Source organism: Aythya marila, assembly GCF_965140915.1.
Source record: "Aythya marila genome assembly, chromosome: 16".
Classification (NCBI taxonomy): Eukaryota; Metazoa; Chordata; class Aves; order Anseriformes; family Anatidae; genus Aythya; species Aythya marila.
In genome coordinates, this window is record NC_139057.1 from 14,654,466 (window position 1) to 14,676,024 (window position 21,559).

The 21,559-nt window shown below is 51.8% G+C and overlaps 2 protein-coding genes and 1 long non-coding RNA gene across 6 annotated transcripts; 1 reads left to right on the forward strand and 2 right to left on the reverse strand.

Annotated features, from left to right (window-relative positions):
• Positions 1 to 5,892: 5,892 nt before the first annotated feature.
• Positions 5,893 to 7,293, reverse strand: TP53RK (TP53 regulating kinase). Its single transcript, XM_082773679.1, has 2 exons — positions 6,672 to 7,293; positions 5,893 to 6,516 (listed from the first exon to the last, which is right to left on the reverse strand). The coding sequence occupies exons 1-2, from the start codon at positions 7,021 to 7,023 to the stop codon at positions 6,038 to 6,040; spliced, it is 831 nt and encodes a 276-aa protein (XP_082629805.1). The 5' UTR covers positions 7,024 to 7,293; the 3' UTR covers positions 5,893 to 6,037.
• A 540-nt stretch (positions 7,294 to 7,833) lies between these two features.
• LOC309884219 lies at positions 7,834 to 12,974 on the reverse strand. The gene is made up of 3 exons (XR_014318577.1): positions 12,841 to 12,974; positions 8,531 to 8,670; positions 7,834 to 8,419 (listed from the first exon to the last, which is right to left on the reverse strand). It is a non-coding gene; the product is annotated as an uncharacterized lncRNA (long non-coding RNA).
• On the forward strand, positions 10,970 to 19,941 carry SLC2A10 (solute carrier family 2 member 10). 4 transcript variants are annotated; one of them, XM_082772962.1, is made up of 6 exons: positions 10,970 to 11,941; positions 12,027 to 12,427; positions 15,748 to 17,127; positions 18,157 to 18,279; positions 18,837 to 18,972; positions 19,596 to 19,941. In XM_082772962.1, the coding sequence occupies exons 1-6, from the start codon at positions 11,829 to 11,831 to the stop codon at positions 19,684 to 19,686; spliced, it is 2,244 nt and encodes a 747-aa protein (XP_082629088.1). In that variant the 5' UTR covers positions 10,970 to 11,828; the 3' UTR covers positions 19,687 to 19,941. The 4 variants fall into 4 exon arrangements, with proteins under 4 accessions (XP_082629088.1, XP_082629089.1, XP_082629090.1 ...); XM_082772963.1 differs by having other exon boundaries at positions 18,921 to 18,972; XM_082772964.1 differs by lacking the exon at positions 12,027 to 12,427.
• Positions 19,942 to 21,559: the final 1,618 nt, after the last annotated feature.

Genomic DNA, 21,559 nt, shown 5'->3' on the forward strand with positions numbered 1-21,559 from the left:
AACTCCAGCACCCTGACCACACCACCGCAGTGCCCCTTTATAGCGCCCACCCCCTCCCAGACACCTATGGCCACATCACGCCCTCCCAGTCCCCCTTCCCAGCCAAAGCCTCCTGCACCTTTTGCACAGCCCCGTTCCCATGTGCAGCAGCTCCGGATGGGGCACGGCAGTGGACGTGTCACATATGGGACCAGAGCCCCTGACACCTACAAAAAGGCACCCAGACCTGGAAGTTTGGCTACCTGTTCTCTGACATTTCTCCCCCCCCCCCCCCCCCCCGGTCAGAAATTATACACAAATTTACGTCACTAAAAAAGTCAAGAGCATCAGAAAAAAAGGGAGCTGGGACTGCTTTTGACAATTCAGTTTGAATAGGGACTCAGATGTTGGATGTGTTGTTTGCAAGGCCATGTGAAACACTTTTTTTTTGTTGTTAAAAATGAGTGAACAGAAGCCAACAAAAGGCCAGTGGTGCAGAACAGGACAGGACCATAGGAAATACTGGAAAAGCAGGAGGCAAAGTCTTGACGCACGCCAAGTGTGAGCCTCAGAAATCAAGTGAGAGGCATATGACTAAGCCCTTAAAGTAATTGGGCCAAAGTCACACAGCAAGGATGCTTCAATTGTCAGCCAAAGAGAAAATATGGGAGCTGCCCAGGTATAACCAAGCACAGGTTTTCCTCCCAGATCTGCCTTCGATGTGGGACATCATAAAGAAAAAGGGGGCGTGCGTGGGGCAGGATCCCCCCGTGTCCAAGGGAAGGCTCAGTGAGCAGTGCGGTGGCTGCCGGTCTCTGTGTGCCTGCAGGGAGCCTGAGCGAGGGGCACAGACGGCAGCAGGCAGATCTGAGGCACTATCAGATTGAGCAGATCAAAGCCAAGGGAGCTGGGTTTTCTCTCTGCTTTTTGCATTGCGATTGGAGGCTAAATGAAGCTGAGCAGCGAGGAGAAAAAAAGGGAAAGCAAAGTAACCTGATTTAGTACTTCACCAGCTTCCCAGTCCTTTAAACATATTCAAAACCTGGGTGAGTTGGGCCCATGACATGAAAGATGCCTAAAAATCCTGCTCAGCAGAGAAACCTTTCCCTTGTCATAACTAACCAGCTCTCTGGAGAGCTACTACCTCCCGGCCGGTCACTCCTAGAGCATCAAAGAAGTTAGAAACAAATGAATTGGACAAAAAAAAAGCAGAGAGCCCACTGAGAAAAGCTCTCTCAAGCTTCTAAAAACCATGAATCACTGGCACAGAGGGAACAAGAAGTTAGAGAGGAAGAGTGTGGGGACACAGGCAGCACGGAGCCAGGACTCTTCCCCCAGCTGAACGGACTCTGCTCCGGCTCCGGCCTCCACCTCCTCCATGGCACATCAATAATTTTGCACAAACAGTAACAAATCAGTTAATCCCCACACCCAGCCCGGGCAGGGGGCTGAAGGGGATGTCACAGCGTCACCGCGGCTCCTTTCAAGCAGCCGAAGGGACACAAAAGCTTTTACCGGGCACTGCCGGGGGCCTCTGGCACAGCGAGGATCCGGCATCCGCCTGGCTGCCGGCCCCGCGGCTGCCCCAGCCCCCTGGCAAATGCTCCTGTTTCTTCTCGGGTGCCCGAAAGAAAGCACAGAGCTGACCAAGAGAGAGCAATGGGGTTTTTGTGGTGGTGGCAGTGGTGTTTTTTTGGCGATTTTTTTTTTTAAGTCTTGCCTTTTTAAACTGCTGGACATGATGAGTAAAAAAGTTATGTGGATAGAGAAATGAGTGGGAGGTTCCTGTGCCACCTCAATGCCATCACATCAGGCAATGGCAGCATACGTCGTCACTTGAGCAGTGGTGAAATGCTGAAGAAAGTGGCTGAGGACCTGAAAGCAAGATTCAGGCCACCAAAGCAGTGCCATGGCTTAAAACACGCACAGCTCACCCCATAGAGCCAGCAGCCAGACTGGGAGCACATGTATGAGCCTGTGCCATGTGGGGGACCAAAAGAGCTCCTTAAGTCTTTTTCTCTCAAAATCAACCTTGTGAATGAAAAAAAAAAAAAAAGCTTCAAAAGAACAATAAGCCATCAGTGCCACGGTCTGTTCTTTCTCTTACGAAGACGCACCTTTCTGCCAGTGCAGAGGGACAGGGGAAGGGGAGCACATCTCTGTCTTCCCCTTCCAGACATGGGTCACATCCCTACCTGGCAGCCCCTGCCACCATCCCACCCAGCCCCTTGGGGCACAGGCTTCAGCCTCCAGCCTGTCCCAGTTATGAGCTCTATGCAGGGACCTTCAAGGATTTCAGGTTAAATTCATTTTTTTCCTTGTAAACTGTGTCTCCATCAACCACATTTCCAGCACCAGCACCAGCTGCCCTTGCTGTACCCCTCCCTGGGCTCGCTATTCACCGCTGGGATCAGACCTCACTTGTTCCTGGGCCATCACTCTCCGCTACTGACAGAGGACATTGAGCTTAGCGCAGAAGAAAGAGGTTCTGTGTGGCACCCAAAGGGACAGCAGTGGGACACAGGCTCTGCGTAGGCCAGAGAGAGGCTTTATCTCTCTGTAGTGACCCTCACACACTGAACTCTGGGTTACAAATGAGCTTTTATGCTTTTATTGCACTAGCTTGGTTTCCTATCAGCGCTGATGGGAGAGGAGGGTTGCAAAAGGTTATCAATGTTTTGCATCTTGCAAAACTGGAAAATATCAATTTCCTGCAGACATCAAGGCCTAGACTAAAAAACCTACACTGTATAACTTGTATGCACAGTTTTTACATATACACACAGTGACTGCCCGCACAGAAGAGGCACTGTTCAAAAGTCATGGTAACAGCACACCCCGATTATGCAACTGCATCTTCAGTCCTATTTCTTGCCATAATAGTTTGTGGTTTCTTCCCCATTTGTTTTTCTTCAAAGTGGTCCTATAGGTCCACAGCTCAAATCTGTCTCCAAAAAATCACATTCTATTTGTTGCATATTTATTGGATCACTGGGCAAAACAGAATTTATCATTATTACTGTAAAGTATTGCCAGGCTGGTAAAACCACTTCCACAAAAGAAATCACTGACAATGGTCAGACACTAAAATAAGGAAAAAAAAAAAAAAAAACAGCACAGTTCCATCAATAACCGGCAATTCCCTTCAAAATCCTAACACTGCAAATTCTTCCAATGAAACCCCTCCACTTGCCGTTCATTTGTCATTCCCTCTTTCCATTTATTCTTCTTTCCACAGCTCGTTTGCACACCTCTCGTGTTCATTGTGCTTTGGGAGAAGCCCAGGTGTGAGGCAAGCAGGGGCACGTGCTGGGAAGCCACTGGAAATTAACAGTTTGTGGCAGGCCTGACATTAGTCTCTTGAGACAGAACTTCATTTTTAAAAGCAGGAATATTTATGCAGCAGAAAGCAGCAGCGTGACCAGCTGCCTGTCCAGCATCAGCTACAAATATTTTCTGTTGAAAGACCATTTTTCCCAAATGCAGACTTATTTTCAGTGCTGGTGATGATGGCAGGGAGACACCCAGTGGCTGCGTGCAATACAAGACGTCAACTTTCACATGGCAAGCCCTTCCAGTGCCCTCTGGGAGCAGGCAGGACTTTTTGGGGCTGTGTTAAGGCCAGCACACCCCTAGGGCTGCTGCAAACAGCCTGCCTGGGGCAGAGCAAGCCTCTCTGCCTCTCCCAGCATCACATGGATTCGTGATCCAAGCTGCAGCTCCCAAGGGCACAACCAGGGACAGAGCTGAGGCTGCAGGAGGTGTGGGGTGGATACGCCTCATGTCCAGTCTCCTCTTTGTGGCTATGCGCTGGCTGTGATTTTCCTACTGATTTTCCCTACAGCAATGTAGTGATGTGCATAAACCAACCCTTAAATAATGAGGAGTTTTATCGTGCAATGAAAAAGCAAAATATTTTGCTTTTCGTTACCTGCAATGCTCTGCCTTGTTGTGATGTACCACCACGCAGCAGATTGCAGGAGGCCAGATCAGGGTCCCTGCCAGAAGCCCGGCACTTCGTGCAAGCAGCTGACCCCAGCTCCGCCGCAGGGCTCCTTCCCGGCCATAAAAACTTGCAGTCCATCAGCTTTGTTTCCACTCCACGGTCCTGCAGAGAGAGCTGCATTTTAATAAACATCACGATAGTTAGGAACGGGCCGCTTCAAAGGGCTCTGCAAACATAACTCAATCCTGGCACCACCAGGAGACAGTCCCAGCATGTTTGTACAGATGGGGGCAGTGGGCAGGGAGGCCAGGCGTGCTGGGGGGCCGCATGTCGGGGCTCACATCAGGCCTCGTTAGGGGACTTGTTAGCTCGCATCCACCTGCTCCCACCACGCCACGAGGCCCTGCTCCACCCCAGGGTGCCTGGGGAGTGCAAAGCGACTGAGCGCTGCTGGCACTGCTGCAGTCACTCGGCAGGCAGCAGCCGTGCTGGGTGCGAGCTCTCCAAGGAGGTTCTCTGCACAAAAACCCAGCTCCTTCTCCTTGCCCCCAGCCCAGGCATGTTCTGCACTGGGTGAGCACAGTGGGTACACCAAGCAGTTAAAACAAAACCCTGGGGTGCTGGTTTCCATCACCAGCTGTGGGAATAGCCCGGTGAAGGCTGCGGGGTTCCTTTTGCATACCAAAGGTAAAAAGCTATAAGGTGAGGCGTTAACGGGGACTTCGGGCAAAGCTGTGGCTGGGTCGGTGGAACCCGGGCCCCACCTGGGGCCGAGCACTCGCCCAGGCGGCTCCTCTGGCAAGGAAGTGAATGCGCGCCGGGCACGGGCAGCCCGCAGCGCTAGGACACTTGCGGGACGCGAACCCCCAACCTTTGGAGTGGAAAGCGGCGGGCGGCGGCGTTACCGCAGCGCCACCGCGCAAAGCGCAGCACGGCTCGGCGAGCGCCTTCTAGTGCCTGGTGCCACGGGCCGGGGTTGTCTGCAAGGGACGATGCCGAGGTCTGCAAATGGAGGTGATGCATAGCGCCTGCAGCTTCACCGCCGCCTTTCAGCCTGGCCTGCACTCGGAGCCGTGCCCAAGTGCTTTCCAGCAGCCACAGTGTAAGGGAACAACATGCCCTCCCCTTGGGGGGCAGAGATCTTCCTCGACGTGCAGTGTAGAGGCACCCTGCACAACACATCGCGCAGGGAGAGCTGCGTTCTGCCTTTTAAATCATTATATGAAGGAAACAGGAAAGCTCACGCACACAGCATGCAGCTAACATCCCATTCTGCTAATAGCGCAGAAGACTGGTTATTGTGGGGTTTGTAAACTTTTCCTCTGGGCCATCCTACATTGGCACTATCAGACAGATTAACCCAGAAAACTAATTAGAATAGGGAAAGTTACCAAAAAAAAACAGCCATACCCCTGCCTGCATAGGCAGGCAATCACAATTTGAGTAGTCCAACTTAGAAAGCTGCAAACCCAAAAGTTTACAGCAGACTTCTTGCTTAAATGAGAAGTTTCCCAGCACAAACTCATTCTTCACATTCTTTTGTCTTTACTTAAGGAAAAAATATCAACTGAAAAGAGCCAAAATTACTACTGAAAACATAAATTAAACTTTCTTATGTGTAGCACTCTATTTCAGCCATTGCCCATGCCCTGAAATTCATAGTCCTAAAAATTTCAGGATGTGTACTGGACTTTGTAATGTATTTAAGCCCTTTGTAGCAAGTCTTCTGAGAAAAATATTTGTCTTAATTACCTTTGGTAGGTGTTCTGGTACCCTCAGGCCCCTCCTGCCTCCCAGAAATCTACAGTCCATGGGCTGAGGAAGATCACTTGGTGTGATTCTAATTACACAAAGAAGGCCCGTGGAATGACACTGAAAGCTCAATTTTAAAAGAAATATTCAACATTTAGGAAAGAAATAACCTTTAGTTGTCTTTCATGTGTGCTCGCGTCTCACAATTACTTTACGACACTGTTACAAATTCATTCAGATTTATTTAATATAAGACACAGTTATCAAAATAGTAACCTGTGAAATAAAACCAAATGGAAGTATAAATAACCATACTCGCTGAACCTAGGTAGCACTATTTCTCCATCCCTACACTTGCTTTCACCCCACCATGGATCTCTTCCTTCCCCTCAGCCGCACTTCATCCAGCCTTTTCATCACAGGGCCAGACTTTTTAGATGTCGCTCCATAGGTCTTCAATAGGGCTTTGAACAGAGTTTCTGTATTGGGATGAGTACTAAGGAAGGCTTTTTCCAGAACATACAAATCAACCCCTTTATCCTCTGGAAGACCTGAAATAAAACTGAGTCCAAAATCTATCAACACCAAGTCCAGCTTCTCCGCGGGCGGTCGCAGAAGTACATTGGAAGTCGTCAGATCCCCATGTATAAGGTCTTCATCATGCATCCTCGCTAACAGCTCGCCCATCTTCTCCGCTAAATTAAGGAGGCTACTGGTGTCATTTCCACTGTCTTGTACGGAATTAATGTGGTCTTGAACGGTGATCGAGCCTACGATATCTTCAAGATATATGCAGTTGGTCACATAATCCACGAAGTAGACCACTGGGGCCGGAATCCCTATTAAAAAAAAAAAAAAAAAAGGCAGAGGGTGGCTGTTAATTGGTGTTACCTTACTAAGAAACCGGTGGAGGGCCTTGGCAGACACTCGGACCGCCCTAGCCCCGGGAAACGAGGGCTGCCCCGTCACAGACCCCGTCCCGTGCCGTGCCCACCTGCCCGGCGGCAGCGCAGCAAGGACCGCGCCTCCTGCGCCGTGCGCCGCCGGCTGAGCCGCTCCTCGAGCGCCGGGTGCCGGTAGCGCTTCGGGAAGCGGAGCTTCACCACGGCCGCCCGCCCCAGGAAGCGCCCCCGGTACACCCGCGCCTCGGCGCCCTGCTGCACCAGCTGCAGCCCCGGTAGCGGCGGAGCCTCGGACACCGCCGGGCCCGGCGCGGCCGCCCCGGCCTCGGCCGAGTTCCCCACGGCCGCCGCGACCCCGTCCGTAGCCTCGGCGCTGCCGGCCGCCGCCATCTTAGGCGCCGAGACCTCACCGCGCATGCACGCCGCGCCGCTGTGCTCCGCCATCTTGGGCGGCCGCCGTGCGGGGGCCCGGCCCGGCCCTGCCCCGCCGGGTGCTCCCCGCTCAGCGCTCCCGGCACGGCCCCGGAGCCGCCGCCCGGCCCCCCCTGTCCGTGGAGCGGCTGCCCGGGGCCTGGGGGCACCCTGAAATCCCCGCGCTCCCGGGCGCTGTGCAGCCCCGGCCCCCGCAGGCTGTGTTCCGAGGGTCCCCGGCGCGGTCCCTGTAAATAAAATGTCTCGGTTGTGGCCTTCGGAGTTGCCGCGGGGCACTCTCGTCCTTGCTTTCTCCTCTCGGGGAGCAGAAAAGCGGCGTGGTTTTTTTTTTTTTTTTTTTTTTCCCAGGGTATTTATATTTTATTAATGCATTCCGTACTGCTTACTCCTCACTCGCGTGGTGGGAGCACGCCTGGCAAATATTTGTCTTGCTTCGGGAGCGCTTTCAGGCAGCGCTCACAAGCTGCCCCCGCACGGCCCCGCGGGGCTGCGGGATCCTGGCAGCTGGCCCGGGGGAACAGGCTCGGTCCTGGGCCCCGCGCTCACAGCTTGCACGTGCCATGAGCAGTCAAATACAGGGCTTTCTCCGTGTCGGGGGCAGAGTTTTGTTTAAGCATCCATGCACTGTCCCTGCAGATGTACAGCCTACAAACAAGTGCACGCAGATGGTCTCCATTCGTAATTCTGGTAAACACAACGGCCCTCTCATGCTGGCCATAAACATCCTCCGGCACTTTCAAAATACAAAAGAAAATGTTTTTGCTTTATTTTTCCCATTATTTTATTTATTTAAATTTCATCTTGCCTGCGATTTCGTTTATTCGTTTCTTTTTTTTGAATGCAATCAACAGTTGACATAGCCCTCGGAAACCGCCTAGAGCCATTTACAATATTTATGGTATCACCCAGTATTTTTACTGGAGTACTGACTGACTCCAGGGAGTTTCACTGAAGCCACAGACTCGCTGGTAAATTGTTTAATTATGTAACTTTGTTCTCCTGGTGACAAGCCTTTATAAACTCCTCTTTCACAAACAATGTAACTGAGTTAAAAATCTCAGTGCAGCAACCCGAGCTAATGGCAACCAAGCGGGGTCCCACGGCGCTGCCCACAGCCCTGCTGCTACTGACCCCCTGAGTGCTGGGCAGGCAGCAGTGCTGCGGGCAGCTCTCCCCTCGCTCCCCAAATTATTTAAGGAGGGAGGCTGCGACTCTCAGAGCCGGACAGTCTGGGAAAAGGCTGGATGCAGGTTTGGGGGAATTCCTCCACCCACGTAAGGCACTGTGGACTCAGAGGTCTGTTCTACCTGCCAAGTGCAGGCTCAGGGGTAACAGTTCATGTGTGTGAATTTTCAACGCTGCTTCCCACGCAGCTGGTTGCGCTTCCTGCCATCCCTGCAATTCCAAACTGCAATCGCAATGGGGAAAAGAGGGGAAAGGAGAGGCACAGCGTTACACACCTGGCCAAATCCGAGGGCTGTGGGCATCAGGCACCCCACAGAGGCAGCTCCACACTTACCACAAGCGCAGTGTGAAAGCATCCCTGAAGTGTGCAGGGAAGTGCAGGCAGCCGCCAGGACCAGTGGCAGCTCACTCTGGTCCCAGCAGCTCTTGCCCTGTCCAGACTGCAAAAACTTCCATGATGTGCTGGGTGACCCACTGCAAGAAAAAAGATATTGCCCCAGGAGAATGTATTGCTTTGATGCAAACATCTGTGAAATGGATGGGCTTGCAGCAATAAAAATTGCACCAGACTGCAATATACTCTTAGGTATTCCTTATAAGTATCTACATGTAAAAGTCTCTGCTGTCCCTATGCTGAGCTGCATGAGCTGCTGAGCCCAAGCCTGCCCCATGCCTGTGCTGCAGGCTGCCCTGATAATGTGCCAGTGGTTAAAGCACTGCCACGTCCTCTGCAAGGCAAAGCGGGGCAGAGAGAGTCTGTGCCCTGTTAGCAACGGCTGCAGAGAACAGGAGGCAGCAGCAGTGGAAGCATCCTTCTGTTTGTTGACTTTAGGATGCAGATTGGATAATGTTAAAAGAAAAAATATGTGCAACCTAGCCTAATAATGAGAAAGCTCTCTGGGCTGCAAACAGGCACACAATAATTCAAGTGCCTGGCAAGCTAGCTCCATCCCAGCCAACTCTAAGCCTATTCATGGACATTATCTTTTTCAATAATTGTACTGAACTTCTTCAACATGTTCTCTTTAATCCCTTCTTAAGGGTCAATTATAGAGAAAATGTGCTTGAGTATGTGACAAGTGTTGCTGAACACCTCATCCTCCTCTTTCAGGATGGGCTTCTCTCTCCTCTGGTACTGGTATTTTCCCTTGTGACTGTACAGGCTGTCTCAGCTGCTCCAGCCCTGTGGCACCAGCTACCATCACAGCCACGCAGAGCTGCCTGCATGGCTGTGTCACCCAGGGCGGGCTGCTATTGCCAACGCCGAGCACGCCAGGCAGCGCATACTTGCGGCTCAGGCCGGGCGTGTTTCTATTCACTGCGAAGCAGGAATGCGCCCTCGCTGCTCTGACATCCAGCAGCCAAGAGTGCGATAAGGATCAGATGGAGAAATGGCAATGCCAAAACACGCAACCTCGAGACAAGGAGGAGAGCATCTCAGGAGACAGCAAGGCTAGAAACACACCGGCAGACACGAGGTGTGAGCTGCTGCATGGCCACGGGCACAGCTGGTCCCTGCGGACCCAGCCCTTCCCAGCCCCTCTCATGTGCAGCTAAAGGACTCAAGGACCACAACTACAGACTTCAGCAGGCCCCCAGTGCCCATTTACTAGGAATGGTACAATAAGAAAGATGTATGGCACTTTAAAACCCACAAAGGAAGATTATTTTTTTTTCCCAACATTATCCCCGCTGCACATCACAGCATATTTTTGTGGTGTGGTTTCAGAGGACTGTAACCCACAGCCACGCACAGTGCCGATGCTGCAGCTGTATTTCTGCAGATATTGATGTAATCTTTTTGGCCGCCTTTTGCAAACATACCATAAAGCTCTGCTGTACTCCCCAGGACCTCGCCTCCCTGCTGTCTTTGCTAATAATGTTTATTACCCTGCCAGAGAACAGGAAGCCTCCAGAAAATGTCAGGGGTGGCTTTATGCTGGCAGATAAATAAATGCTGAGTGACCATGGAGAAAATATAATTTCTTATCCTTCTCACACTGAATTCATTTGAAAAGGAGCGTAGTAAAATGTGCAGGAATTGTTTGCGCAAGTTGTAGATCATGGAGCCAGGACGCGTTTACTCTGCTGAGGTCTGCTGCTCCCCTGGCTCTCTGCCTGGTGCAGTGGGGTGACATCTCCTCCACTTCCTAGCACAACGCACCCCAAATGTCTGGGCTTCTGCTCCAGGGAGGGGCTCTGGGGGCCAGAGATCGTGGGCAAGATCATGCTGCATTCCCAGAGTTCCCAAAATCTGGAAGGTGAGCCAAGACACAGAGCTGTAATGTCTGTTCACCATAAACTGGCCTCATATGCAGGTTCTTGGGGAAGAGAGAAAATTGCAAGTCTCCCTCTGAGTGTCGTGACAGCTAGTCATGGCTTCAGAGCTATTTAATCTACCTTATTATGAATTACAAATCCTATTGAAAAGCTCCTTCTTTGAACACCATTGGGCTCTGTTGGCTGGCTGTGTTTGAAGCCAGTCTCCGCCGTGCGTATGATCCCTGTGCAGCTGTCAGTTTGTATGAGACACACGGTTTCAGAAGAGGTATTTTTCCATTGAAATAACATGTTTCTATTTCTATGTTTCTATTGAAATAACAATATATGAATGGGAAGCATTTACTTAATCTATAAATCAGACGTTTTGAAACACTTTTAATATTCACTATGACTTTGAGAAGAAGCAAGAACAAAGCCTTTGATCAGCTGCTGCCCATACTGTATGCCTGACATCCAACAGACAGGCTGAAAGGACATACATGATCCAGCATTGCCTGCCCAAGGCATCCCAAAACTATGAACTGGAGAAAAAAATAATAATAAATAAATAAAAGACAATAAAGAATTAGAACAACTGGTCCCAGAATGGCAACATGGCATGCATCCCCCTACATAGAAGAACAAGGATTCCTTAAATATTTTTCTAAATTCCTCATTAACACGTGGAATGACCACTGAAAAGCTCTTTTAAAAGACATCACGTGTTTTTCCTTCCTTACCCAACCTGTTTACTTTTGTCTGTGTCAGAGGTCTGTGCCTGCTCTGCAGCCACAGGTGCAATGGCCGCTGATGCAGACTGTCCCCAGCCCGACCCAGGACTGAGTCAAAATCCCAGTCCAAAAAGCTTTACCAGCACAGGCTCCATGGTGTGTTACATGCAGTCACATACCAGTCCACAATGCAGGCTTATGGTCATTTATGGTCAATTCCACTTATCCTTCGGCTGCAGTCCGTGTGGCATGGCCCTGGGAAAAGCTGTGCAAGCCCACCCCAAAGCCTTGTCCCTGCTCTGGTCCCTGTGCTAGCTGGGTGACAGCAAATTTCTGAGCACTGCACATGCTTCTCGGCACACACACGTACTTCACCACATCGCAGCACGTCCAGCAACAGCAGTTTGCACAAACAGCACCGAGGGACAACGTTTGCACCGTGTTAAAGCGTTCTGAAAACACTTCTAACCGTAGCAACTTTTGTGAAGTGCTTTTACAAACTCAGATTTGGGATACATGAATTTCGCCTCAGATTCAGGAAAAAAGAAAAAAAAAAAAATCTTGAATCCAAGTTGAAGTCCCAGTGGCTTTGATGCAGTAGGCAGCAGGAAGGTTTCTGTCCCACTGCGCGGAGCAGGAATGTTAATTGCACGGCAAGCTGGCCGCGGAGGCACGGTGCCTCATGGAGCACTGTGCTGCTGCAGGGAGACGAGCCCGAGAGCCCGACCCCGTGTCTCCAAGCCGAGAGCAAGGTGAGAGTCCCCGCTCAGCCCTGCTGCCCCGTCCCGGCTCTGAACCGCTCCCTCCTCTCCCAGCAGCCTTTCCTCGCCTTTCCAGCGGAGCCTCCGAAAAGCTTTTCCAGCCCACCTCCTGCGGGCTGTCCGGAGCCTTTCCACTCCGCAGCAGCAAAGCCGAGCATCGCCGCGAGCCTGCGGAGGCCGGGCACGGTCGGGTCCTGCTCCGGACCCCACCGAGCCCCCCCGGGACGGAGCCGGCACCCCCCGAAGCGCCCCCGGCCGCTCCTTTCCCCTCCCGGGGACCGCGGGCCGAGCGAGTACCGCCGCCCCATCCCCTCCCCATCCCTCCCACCCCCTTCTCCCGGTCGGGGACCCCCCCCGGGGGCGGGCAGGGTGACTACAAGCCCCAGGCTGCCCGGCCCGGGAGGCAGGACGAGGAGCGACGTGGCGCTGCACGGCCCCGCTCCGGCCCCGCTGCGGAGCGCCCCGGGGCTGCCATGGGTGAGTGGCTCGGGGGGGGGGGTCGGGAGGGGCCGGGGGGGGCGGCAGGCGGGCAGGCGGCCCCCTGCGAGCGGCGGAGAGAAGTTGGCAACTTGGCCACTTTTCCTGAAGGCTGCGGCTGCATCTCTCTGCCTCCTTCCCTCCCTCTTTGCTTCCCCCGCCCAGCTTTTCTTTTTTTCTTTTTCCTTTTTTTTTTTTTTTTTTTTTTTTTTTTTTTTTTTTAGCGCTTCCAGCAGCAAAACAGCAGTAATTTCCTGCGGCTCGGCCCCTAAGGCCGGCCCAGAAGCATGAGCGGGGCGAGGGAAGGCGAACCAGGCTGGGGGCAGCCGCCAGCACCGCCCTGGACCACAGCCCTCCCCCCAGGTTTTGCCACGGGCAGGGGATGTGCTGGCGCAGCTCCCCGTGAGACCCACCGGCTTCGCCGTCCTGATGAGCTCTGAAAGGTCCCCGGTACCCCGGCAGCTCCAGAACAGCCTCTGTACCGAGCCAGATCCCACGCAGAGTTCGTGAACTGTTGCTGCCCACTAAGTTAACAAGGAAAGCTGCAAAGTCTGATCGGATCAGCTGTGGCATTCGCAGCAGGGCTGCCTGTACCGAACCCACTTGGTGGCTTGAAGCTAATGGCTTGCCCGCTTTGTGTGAAGACTTTTGTTCTCAGTGAGCAAATATTTTTTCTAATTATCTGCGTAACCTGTGTACAAGGAATGATAAAAACGGTGCAGGTGGTCACACAGCGTGGTGGCAGGGATCAGCTTCTAGCTGGAATGGCACAAGTAGCACGAGGGAAAGAGGGATACAGAATAAATACAATTATAAACATAGCTATCGCCCAGATATAACCTTTAGTGCTAGCTGTGATTATAGGCTGAATAGGGACGTTTCCTATTAAACACAGCTTGTGAGGGGAAAAAACCCGTAGGCAGGGTGAGAAAAGTTTTCCACGGGCTGGTGGCTGTGGCCTCATTCTTTCCACATACGGTCTACTGAGGCTGGGAGTATGAAGCTGTGAGTATTTCTAATTAAACAAAGGCAATGTGAGAAGACAGATAGCATTATGTGCTGGAATCCAGGGTGTTACAGCAGAAACCTGCAAACTCATGCACTTTACCTGTGCCTTTCGATTTGGGACTGGGGGAGGCAGGTCACTGCCACTGCTGTTCCCCCAAGATCCCCTCGCAGTGGGGGCTGTCACGCTGCGTGCGCTCCCCTCTGCCACGCTCAGTGACATGACTCACGGCTCGCACATCTTCACCCTTTCATCCTCTCCCCAGGGCGAGAAGCGTGTGCAGCAAGCACCTTGTTTTTGTAGGGTTGGTTGGGGCGGGTTGGTTAGTTTGGGTTCAGTTTGCTTTGCTTATGCTGTTGTTTTTTCTTATTTTAAGTAAGCTTAAATACTTACTAAACTTGCATGCTCAGCTGTATGAGAAAGGCAAGGTCAAAGAATCACTTCTTGTATTTGGGGCAGCCAACAGGGAGCTTTTCAGCTCAGGAAGTTTGTGCTGCAGAGCTAGATCAGCCCAAGAAGGTTTGCCTGGCTTGGTGATCCTGGGTACCAAGAGCTAGAGAAGGAGAGGTGAAGAAATCAGAGTCACCCCCACAAAGTAATGCCAAGAGTTCAGGATTAGCTAGGAGGAGTAAACTCTTGTGAGCAGCATTTTTAACTACATTGTGCATTCATCCTTATTTCCTGTAAGTCAGATTTTTCTGCTTACTGTTTCTGGTTTCTCTCTTGTCTCTGTCAAAGCAGTCCAAATTCTCTCGCTCAGACTCAAGGTAAACGCAGCTGTTAGAGGCTAGGCGGGGCCCCCCAGGAACTGAGGGCTGTGGTCCTGTCAGCAGAAGACTTCCTCTCTGCTGTCTCTTTGACAATAGAAAATTTAATTTAAATCCCCATCCCCAGCTTTGCAAACTTTGACAGAAAGTAACTGTCCTGCTGCTTCATCCCAATGTTTGTTCCTGCCTGCAGCTGCAAAGAACAGCCATCAACCTCCCACTAATGTACTCAGCAGTGAAATAGTTAATGCTGCTTTTTTACTATTATTATTATTTTTTTTTTTTTAAGAAAGTTTCCTTAGATTTTCAGCTTAGGTTGAAGTGCATGTGGCATTCATCAGCTCTCACTGCAGGCTTTGAATTCCCACTCCTTACCTTGCAATCCTGAGGTCTGAAGCTTTTATTTTTAGTGAGATTGTAGAGCCTGGAGTTGTTACTGGGCTGTAGTTCAGAGGGAATGCACATACTGGGGGAGTTTTCTGGCCACATAATCACATAATAAATAAGGCCATACCTATAGGACACCACTTTACTGATGAGGAGATGTTAACGGGAAAACTGCTGCCTTGGTTATTGCCATTCACAAATGATCTGTAAAACTAAGTTAGAGGAAAGAAAGGAGGCAACATCTTTAACAACTTACTGACTTGGCCAACCATTTCTCCCTTTACCTGGGCTCAGAAGGGGACTGGAAAAAAAAAGAAGTTGATAGTTCAGTAAGCTTTAAGTAGAGTGCCACCCCCCATGGATCCTGGGGTTGTTTAGTAACTTGGTATTTCCGTGATAAATGCTTCACAACAACAAAAATGAAGTTCAGAAACATAAGCTTCTGTGGGTGAACATAGGATGTCCACTGACGTGGAAAGAGGGCTGCCTGGAAAACAGCAGGGCCTTCTTGAAAACTGGTTAAGGGGAAAAGGTGCTGCATGCAGAGCGCTGGGCAGCAACACTTGTTTCATCCTGGAATTGTGCGGAGCTTGAAGAAGGAATCAGGTGAGATATTGGAGGGAAGGGGAGCCGTAATGAAGAGGACTGGGCTAGGGCAAGTCCGTCCCAGTGAGTGACTTATGAAATTCACAGGTGACAAGGGATGGCTCTTTTCCTACAGGTGCTTCTAAGCTGCAAACCATGGACTGAAACTTTATAATGGTAACACAGAGGGAGTCCAAACCCAAAAAGTGGAAGCTGCATTTCCTGCCCAGAACAGTTTTTGCCATTATAACAATGAAGAGGGACCACGGTGGGTCCCTGCACAACTCCAGGAAAGCAGATCACTGTCCTCCACTTAAATACAAGTCTTTGCTTTGCTAACACAGCCCTGTTTTCATGGTTCCGCACTCCAGTGAGTGCCCCTGCAGTCCATGGCAGTGGGTGCCAGCCTGGGAGGTTGTGTATGTGCAAGTGCCTGTATACATGGCTGAGGGAGTTTAGCTTTGTAAATAGAAAACTTTGTGTGTCCTGGAAAAGCTTTTTCCAGATTGTGCCTGCTGATAGCTTTCCTGCTAGAGCCAGAAGACTGAACCTCGCATTGCTTGCTTGTTTTCCAGGTCGTGCCCTGCTGGTCCTCCTGCTGTCCGCTACAGTCTCCCTCCTGGGCGGGCTGATATTTGGATACGAGCTGGGCATTATCTCTGGTGCACTGCTGCAGCTGCAGACAGACTTTCACCTCGGCTGCTTCAGGCAGGAAGTTCTGGTGAGCTCCCTCCTCATCGGAGCGCTTCTTGCCTCTCTGGTGGGGGGCATCCTCATTGACCGCCATGGCCGGAGGAGAGCAATCCTGGTCAGCAACTTGGTCCTGCTGTTCGGCAGCCTTATTCTGACGTTGGCAAGGTCGTTCATTGGGCTGGTCATTGGGCGCATGACCGTGGGCTTTGCCATTTCTGTCTCGTCCATGGCCTGCTGCATCTATGTCTCGGAGATGGTGGCGGCCCATCAGCGAGGGCTGCTGGTGTCTCTCTACGAAGCAGGCATCACTGTGGGCATCCTGCTGTCGTATGCACTGAATTACGTCTTTGCGGACGTGGATGAGGGATGGAGGTACATGTTTGGACTGGCCATTGCCCCGACAGCCATGCAGTTCCTCAGCATCCTCTTTCTCCCAGTGAACCCCGTTAAATTAAACTCGTGGGACTCAGACTGCCAGAAGGGTCTCATTCAACTGCAGACTGCTGAGGACAGAGAGGCAGCAAAGCAGGAGTCCTATAAGGAGAAGCACTACTCATTTCTGGACCTTTTCAGGACCAGAGACAACATGAGAAGACGCACTCTGGTGGGCCTGGGCCTGGTGCTCTTCCAGCAGTTCACTGGGCAGCCCAACGTGCTGGGCTATGCCTCCAAAATCTTCCACTCGGTGGGATTCCAGAGCAACTCCTCTGCCATCCTGGCCTCTGTTGGGCTGGGGGCAATAAAGGTGGTGGCCACGCTCGTCGCGATGGCGTTTGCGGACAAGGCTGGCAGGAGAGTGCTGCTCATCGCCGGCTGCGTGGTGATGGCAATCTCTGTCACCACCATTGGCCTCACCAGCTGCATCGCTCCACTGGCCATGGCCAGGGACTGCACGGCAGCCGCAGACCCCAACGCATCCCACAGCCTCAGCCAGCACCCCCTGACCCCCCTGTCCTCCCAGCCCACTGGGTCACACATCCCACCAGCGTTAGGTGAAGGCAGCAGGCAGGGGGGAGCTGATTCTGCTGCTGCAAAGAGCCTTACAAAAGCCTTTGCCAGTGCTCGGAGCAGGGCGGCTGTTACTGACTCTCCCCACACCCAGAAGATGGGCTTGGCAAGTCAGTCCAAAACAGAGACAGGAGAAGAGAGCTCAGGCCCTCCTTTTGGTGGTGCTCCCCCGACGGAACATATGGTTTTAAATTGGATTACGCTGCTGAGCATGATGGCTTTCGTGAGCGCATTCTCAATTGGATTTGGACCAAGTAAGTATGGTGTTTATATATCCTTGTGCTAACCCAGAGGATAAAGCTGGGGCTGATCTTCATAGTCCGCTTGAAACATTCATTATGCATCTGCTTTACCAAGCCGCTGAGTGTCTGGAAATTGGAAATACATCCCCTTCAGCCTCCTGAATCATTTCCTCGTCTTGCAGCTCTGTTGGCTGTGGGGCTGGTGCAGCATCATAATAACCTTCTTGTCCATGCTATCACTACTCATGTAATTTTTTCCCCCTTGTCGTGCTCATTGCAAAATCAGAGCGTCCCACAAGCACTACCTAATCTTCACAGCACCCCGACAAGGAAGAAAAGAGAGGGCTGGGTAGGTACTGAGGAGCTTCTCCAGAAAGTCAGCAACAGAGCTGGAAAATGGAACCTCCCTGAAAGTTTCTCAGTGTCGGCTTCCAAAATCGTTATTTATCAGATGAGAACAGAGACTAGTTCTTGCTTCCATGCGAGTTCTAGCATTTTCTGGCACTTGCTGTTTTAAGGGCTTTGATGGGAGAAAACAGCATCTAGCTGAAGGAAAAACATAAGTGCACAGCAAGCCTCGGGAGTTTGGCAGTGACCCTCTAAATCATTTCAATCAAAATAACCCTAGGATAGGAGAGAGTGCTTCAAGATGCATTCTGCTCCCAGCTCTGACTTTAGCCCAAATACAACATTTTCTCTTTAATCTACCCCTTCTCCTTTCTCTACAAGAGCAAGTCCTGATGGCAGATATGCCGATATTTTCCCATCTGCTGAATGGCCAAGTCCCCTGCTTTGTTTTTTGCTGACTGGGTCTGTTTGTTGGCATCTCATCCCTCCACAGTGCCGAGCATGGGAGTTTCAAAGTGCTCTGCTGTGACCTGACCCTGAGACCAATGATCATTGCTCACCACCAACAGCAGCGGGTGTTGGGTGAAGCCAGAGTTTGGCTCTCTATAAAACCCTTGCCAAATATTCCACACTCGTTTCCCAAATGTGTTTCTTAAACCACACAACCATCTTTCTCGTCTCTGATCTGTGCAGTGACCTGGCTGGTCCTCAGTGAGATCTACCCAGCTGGAATAAGAGGAAGAGCCTTTGCTTTCTGCAACAGCTTTAACTGGGCCGCCAATTTACTGATCAGCCTCTCCTTCCTTGACCTTATTGGTAAGTGTCCGTCCCTGTCCCCCCATTTCCCACAGGTGGGTTAGTGAAGATGGCCACCACAGCCATTTGGAGAGCAAGTGGTGTTTGGAACCATGGGGACTGGGCACTGGAACAGCTGTGACCCCAATGCCTGTGAGAGCAGAAAAATGCAGGCACCAGTGACACTGGTCTGAGCTCCTCCATCACCCATTTCATAAAAATCATCCTTCACCCACTGGGCTGGGCTGTAATGCTGCACTGTCAGGGAACCGTGGGGTTTGCAGCTCTCATGCCAGTAGCTTTACAAAGTTTCTCGGTAGCAGAGCTCCTGGTTGAGGCATTCACATGGCACTGTTGGGCCCTGGAGCTCAGTTTTCTCCCTCCTTCGGTGGTACTGCTGGCAAAGCCTGCTGTGAACCATCCTTTTCCCTCGCTGCTTCCTAGCCCAGGCCTTGCAGATAAGGAGCTTTCCCTGTCCGGTACCAGTGAGCGTTTTGTAGTAAGCAGCCAGCTTCCTTTGCATCCCACGATGCGACTTACCTCTGATGGACCCTTCCTGTGTTTGAATCTCTCTGCAGACGCCATTGGTTTCTCCTGGATGTTTCTTCTCTACGGACTGATGGGAGTGATGGCTGTTATATTCATTTACCTTTTTGTTCCAGAAACAAAAGGGCAGTCCTTAGAGGAGATAGACCAGCAGTTCTCCAGGAAACGGTACGTGTGCCAACCTGAGTGCAGGCTTTGGGTGCTTCCCACCAGCCCTACCTGAGATCCATGGTACAGGGCAGTCCCAGCCTGGTCAGTGCCACCAAGAACATCTCAGGTGTATGGCCAGGCTGTGGGATGGGCTGTGAGGGCTGCAACATGTTTTTGTCAGCGGGTCACTGTCCTGGGCCCTACAGCCATGCTGCTCAAGGTCACTGGTGATTTTTGGAGAAAAGGGCTGATACCAAAGCTTGCAGGTGACAGGAGGAGAACAGCACCAGAACATGGTGCAGGTCTAGGCTACAGGAGGGAACAATATTCCTGTCCTTTCCCTTGGGATCCTGGACTCGTGCTCCTCCTCTGGGCCAGAGACATCTCCCAGTGTCAGACCATGGGCTCTCACCCAGCCATTTCCATGCAAAGCCTGTGATTCCTGGCAAGGTGGGACAGGTCAAGTGGGATTTGTGCGTTTCTGGCTGTGAAGGAGGTGACAGGGCAAGAAATGCCGGAGTGGAGGGAGGCTGTGCAGTGCCACAATGAGGAGGGAGGTGGCCAGGAGGGGTGGCTGCTGCAAGTCTCCGGACTGGCAGTGAGCAGCAGTAGCACCAGCTGACCTCCAGCATCACCCCCAGGCTGTGGGAAGGGAGCGGGTGTAAGCGTGCAAGAGGAGCGAGCTGCGCACACGGGCAGTACCAGCGAGTGGAGCACACCAGCAGCACCTGAAACCAGGGACCAACAGCGTCACCCTGAGGAGGGGAGCAGACCGTGCCATTGGGACATTTCTTCTTGTGGCCTGTGACTGGTGACCTCTGCTTGGATGCTGCTCTCCCTGCAGTGCCTTCAGCCTTGGGGCAAGCCCATAGCTGTCCTCTGCGTCCTTGGAGAGTCGCTGGTCCCAGGCAGGGACCACACCCTTCCTTTGGTATCTTTTATTGTTCACGGTTTGTATCTCCTATCATTTATGAGGTTAATGGTTTTGTATGCAGGAAATAAAACAATTTTTGCTGACAGTGCTTTCCATCCAGGCAGTTCATTTCTGAGCAAGATATATTGTTTTCCACTTCTTTGAAGTACTTGGTGCTTTATAAAAGGGACAGCATTGCAGGAGGAATGTCAAGTTCTGAGCAGCATACATTAATGTCATCACCTTTTATAATGTCTGTAGAAACCTGGAGTCTGAGAAGGGAGCTAATGCAGCTAAACACCCTAAAGGCCCAGCAGCTCATGTGCCTGATTTCATGTGGCCCATGCCCACAAAAGCACAGCATATCTATCATGCATGTTTAGCTGCTTTCTTTTGTACACAGAGGATGTTCTGCATTCACTGCTAAGGTCTGCATGTACAAAAATGCTGCAATGTTCTGGTACCTTCTACAAGTTTTCCACTTCTCACAATTGTACGTTCTTTGATTGTTGTTTTTTTTTAGGCCCTGTTACCCTCCTCCTGGCACATATACATTACAAAAAAACCACCCTGCTACCACCACACTCACTCCCAAAAGTTTGCAAGAGAGGAGATGCTGGCATCCTGCTGACCCCACAACCTTACCTCTTTTGAACACCTAAGGAAGCAAGTCCCAAAGCTTAGTGTTTTCCCCTGAAAATGCAACTCCATAGGGACCAGCAACCTCTATGCTGGTGACACACACAGGACACAGCTTAATCTGTCTAACACTGAAAACACCATCTCAAAGAGAACTCACCATAGCACTGGAAAATGATCCTCTGCCCTTGGCCGTATCCAGCCCATGGCTGTCAGGTGGCTCCTTGTGTTGCTGTTGGGGAGCATCGTCCTCTCCCAGCAAGTGATGGGAAGCATGGGAAGCACCTTGGGCTTCCTTGGCCACATCCACCCTGCTGCAGCTGGGCTGTTGGGGCTCTGTGGGGAGCAGCGCAGTGGCTGCAATGTTTCTGTGAGTCCCCTGAATGCTGCAGGTGCTGTCACCTCAAGGACACAGAGATGTCCTTTGCAGAGGAAAGGGATCTGGGGGTGCTGATTAATGCTCACCTGAACTTGAGCCAGCAGTGTGCCCAGATGTCCAAAAAGGCCAACAGCATCCTGGCTTGTGTCAGGAATAGTGCAGCCAGCAGGAGCACGGAGGTGATCGCCGCCTGTACTCTGCTCTGGTGAGGCTGCACCTCAAGTGCTGTGTTCAGCTTTGGGCCCCTCGCTACAAGAAGGACACCAAGGCCCTGGAGAGTGTCCAGAGCAGGGCTATGAAGCTGGTGAAGGGCCTGGAGCACAAGTCCTGTGAGGAGCGGCTGAGGGAGCTGGGGGTGTTTGGTCTGGAGAAGAGGGGGCTCAGAGGAGACCTCATTGCTCTCTGCAGCTACCTGAAAAGGTGTGGGGAGCTGGGGGTCGGCCTCTTCTCACAGGTAACGAGTGATAGGACCAGAGGGAATGGCCTCAAGTCGCACCAGGGGAGGTTCAGGTTGGAAATGAGGAGACATTTCTGCTCAGCAAGAGCAGTCAGGCACTGGGACGGGTTGCCCAGGGAGGTGGTGGAGTCACCGTCCCTGGGGGTGTTCAAGGGAAGGCTGGACGTGGTGCTGGGGGACGTGGCTTAGTGGGTGATGGTGGTGGTAGCAGGATGGT

Coding starts and splice junctions, on each gene's coding strand:
- SLC2A10 (XM_082772962.1), top strand. CDS start 11,829: ATGTTAATTGCACGGCAAGCTGGCCGCGGAGGCACGGTGCCTCATGGA. Junction 18,280..18,836: donor CTCCTTCCTTGACCTTATTG/GTAAGTGTCCGT, acceptor ATCTCTCTGCAG/ACGCCATTGGTTTCTCCTGG. Junction 18,973..19,595: donor CAGCAGTTCTCCAGGAAACG/GTACGTGTGCCA, acceptor CATCACCCCCAG/GCTGTGGGAAGGGAGCGGGT.
- TP53RK (XM_082773679.1), bottom strand. CDS start 7,023: ATGGCGGAGCACAGCGGCGCGGCGTGCATGCGCGGTGAGGTCTCGGCG. Junction 6,517..6,671: donor GCTGCGCTGCCGCCGGGCAG/GTGGGCACGGCA, acceptor TTTTTTTAATAG/GGATTCCGGCCCCAGTGGTC.